The following is a 2,389-nucleotide window of genomic DNA, read 5'->3' on the forward strand; positions in this document are numbered from 1 at the left end:
TTCATATTATACTTGTACAGCCACTCGAGTTTCTACTGACGTCGTTTTGATATTCCTTTGTCTTAACCGATTTGCATAGCTAACTTAAAATGCAGTTAAAATCTTACAACATTTCATGTGTGTGTTTTCGTTTGTGCTCGAGTGGCGAGCGGAGCCTAAACGTGAGTTTGTTTTAAATTAATTCACTGATGACGCTATATTAAAGGTACCACTGCAAAATAACTGATGCTGATTAAATGGGACTATTTCTGTTCAATGGCATTCTATTTTGCCTTTCTTTTGTCTTCTAATCTCCTGGACGAGGAGCAAAAAGACGCTTAAACCCCTTATAGAAAACATAGCTATGATTATACACACAGCCAGCACTGAATGCTGCAGCTAATGGAGGGGCTCGACATATCTAATACAACACACGCCCTCTACAACATCAACACAACTAGCATCAGTACAACACGCGTCCTTCGCAATCTCACCACAACCAACATCAGGACAACAGACGTCCTCTACACCATCACCACAACCAATATCAGGACAACAGACGTCCTCTACACCATCACCACAACCAATATCAGGACAACAGACGTCCTCTACACCATCACCACAACCAATATCAGGACAACAGACGTCCTCTACACCATCACCACAACCAATATCAGGACAACAGACGTCCTCTACACCATCACCACAACCAATATCAGGACAACAGACGTCCTCTACACCATCACCACAACCAATATCAGGACAACAGACGTCCTCTACACCATCACCACAACCAATATCAGGACAACAGACGTCCTCTACACCATCAACAGAACCAATATCAGGACAACAGACGTCCTCTACACCATCAACAGAACCCACATCAGGACAACAGACGTCCTCTACACCATCAACAGAACCAATATCAGGACAACAGACGTCCTCTACACCATCAACAGAACCCACATCAGGACAACAGACGTCCTCTACACCATCACCACAACCAATATCAGGACAACAGACGTCCTCTACACCATCACCACAACCAATATCAGGACAACAGACGTCCTCTACACCATCACCACAACCAATATCAGGACAACAGACGTCCTCTACACCATCACCACAACCAATATCAGGACAACAGACGTCCTCTACACCATCACCACAACCAATATCAGGACAACAGACGTCCTCTACACCATCACCACAACCAATATCAGGACAACAGACGTCCTCTACACCATCAACAGAACCAATATCAGGACAACAGACGTCCTCTACACCATCAACACAACCAATATCAGGACAACAGACGTCCTCTACACCATCAACAGAACCCACATCAGGACAACAGACGTCCTCTACACCATCAACACAACAAACATCAGGACAACAAACATCCTCTATAATATATCACAAAAAACATCAGGACAGCACATGCTGTCTACAACATCACCACATCCAACATCAGGACAACAGACGTCCCTTGCACCATTAACGCAACCAACAGATGCCCGCTACAATCTCAGCTTGTGGAAGGTCAGTACAACACACGCCTGCTGCAATAAAAGCTTGTGGAAGGTCAGTACAACACACGCCTGCTACAATGCCAGCTTGTGGAAGGTCAGTACAACACACGCCTGCTACAATGCCAGCTTGTGGAAGGTCAGTACAACACACGCCTGCTACAATGTCAGCTTGTGGAAGGTCAGTACAACACACGCCTGCTACAATGCCAGCTTGTGGAAGGTCAGTACAACACACGCCTGCTAAACAATTAGCATCAGTAACATCAGTTGAACATTCCCTATGTACAATCACAGCATGAGCCCTAAGTTGTTCACGGAAGGTTTTAAGACGGGAATGCCAAGCCCTGCTAACAACACAATTCCCATTATGGGGGCACTACAACAGAACAATGGCAATTACTGTGGTCTGCCTGCTGCCAATTACCAGGTTGCAGTCTGGTGTCCCCACCGGGTATAACTCGCACAACATTTCCCCTGTCTTCCTACACCAGTCTGTTGCACAGACGTTACTTTTAGATGTTACACTGGAAAGGTGGGAAAGGCTTGGTTGAGGGAATGCGCCGATGGTGTAGCGTGTGGTCTCTACTTCCGGTGGCATGGAAGGCGAGGCGAAGCTCTTATTACAAGTGAACATGACGCTGAGATCTCGGAATCAGATGCTACTCTCCCACGACACCAGCCGTTAGTTATACAGTAAATGTTCATTTACTTCACTTGTTTGAAATAAGGATTGTGTTTAAGGTTTAACGTATTCACGAACAGAGTGGGTCAATTACGATTGGACATTATCTCCGTGAGACCGTCATCTATATTCGAGATCATTCAACTTAACTCACGCTATCAAACAGGACAAGGGTATTCAAGGTGGTAACATTTAC

General features: G+C 45.4%; 1 protein-coding gene across 1 annotated transcript; it reads left to right on the forward strand.

Moving 5' to 3' along the window:
* Nucleotides 1–369: 369 nt before the first annotated feature.
* On the forward strand, nt 370–1,755 carry LOC137283290 (uncharacterized). Its single transcript, XM_067814742.1, has one exon. It carries the CDS (start codon nt 370–372, stop codon nt 1,753–1,755), a length of 1,386 nt encoding a protein of 461 aa, XP_067670843.1.
* The last annotated feature ends 634 nt before the right edge of the window (nt 1,756–2,389 follow it).

Source organism: Haliotis asinina, chromosome 5, assembly GCF_037392515.1.
Source record: "Haliotis asinina isolate JCU_RB_2024 chromosome 5, JCU_Hal_asi_v2, whole genome shotgun sequence".
Classification (NCBI taxonomy): domain Eukaryota; kingdom Metazoa; phylum Mollusca; class Gastropoda; order Lepetellida; family Haliotidae; genus Haliotis; species Haliotis asinina.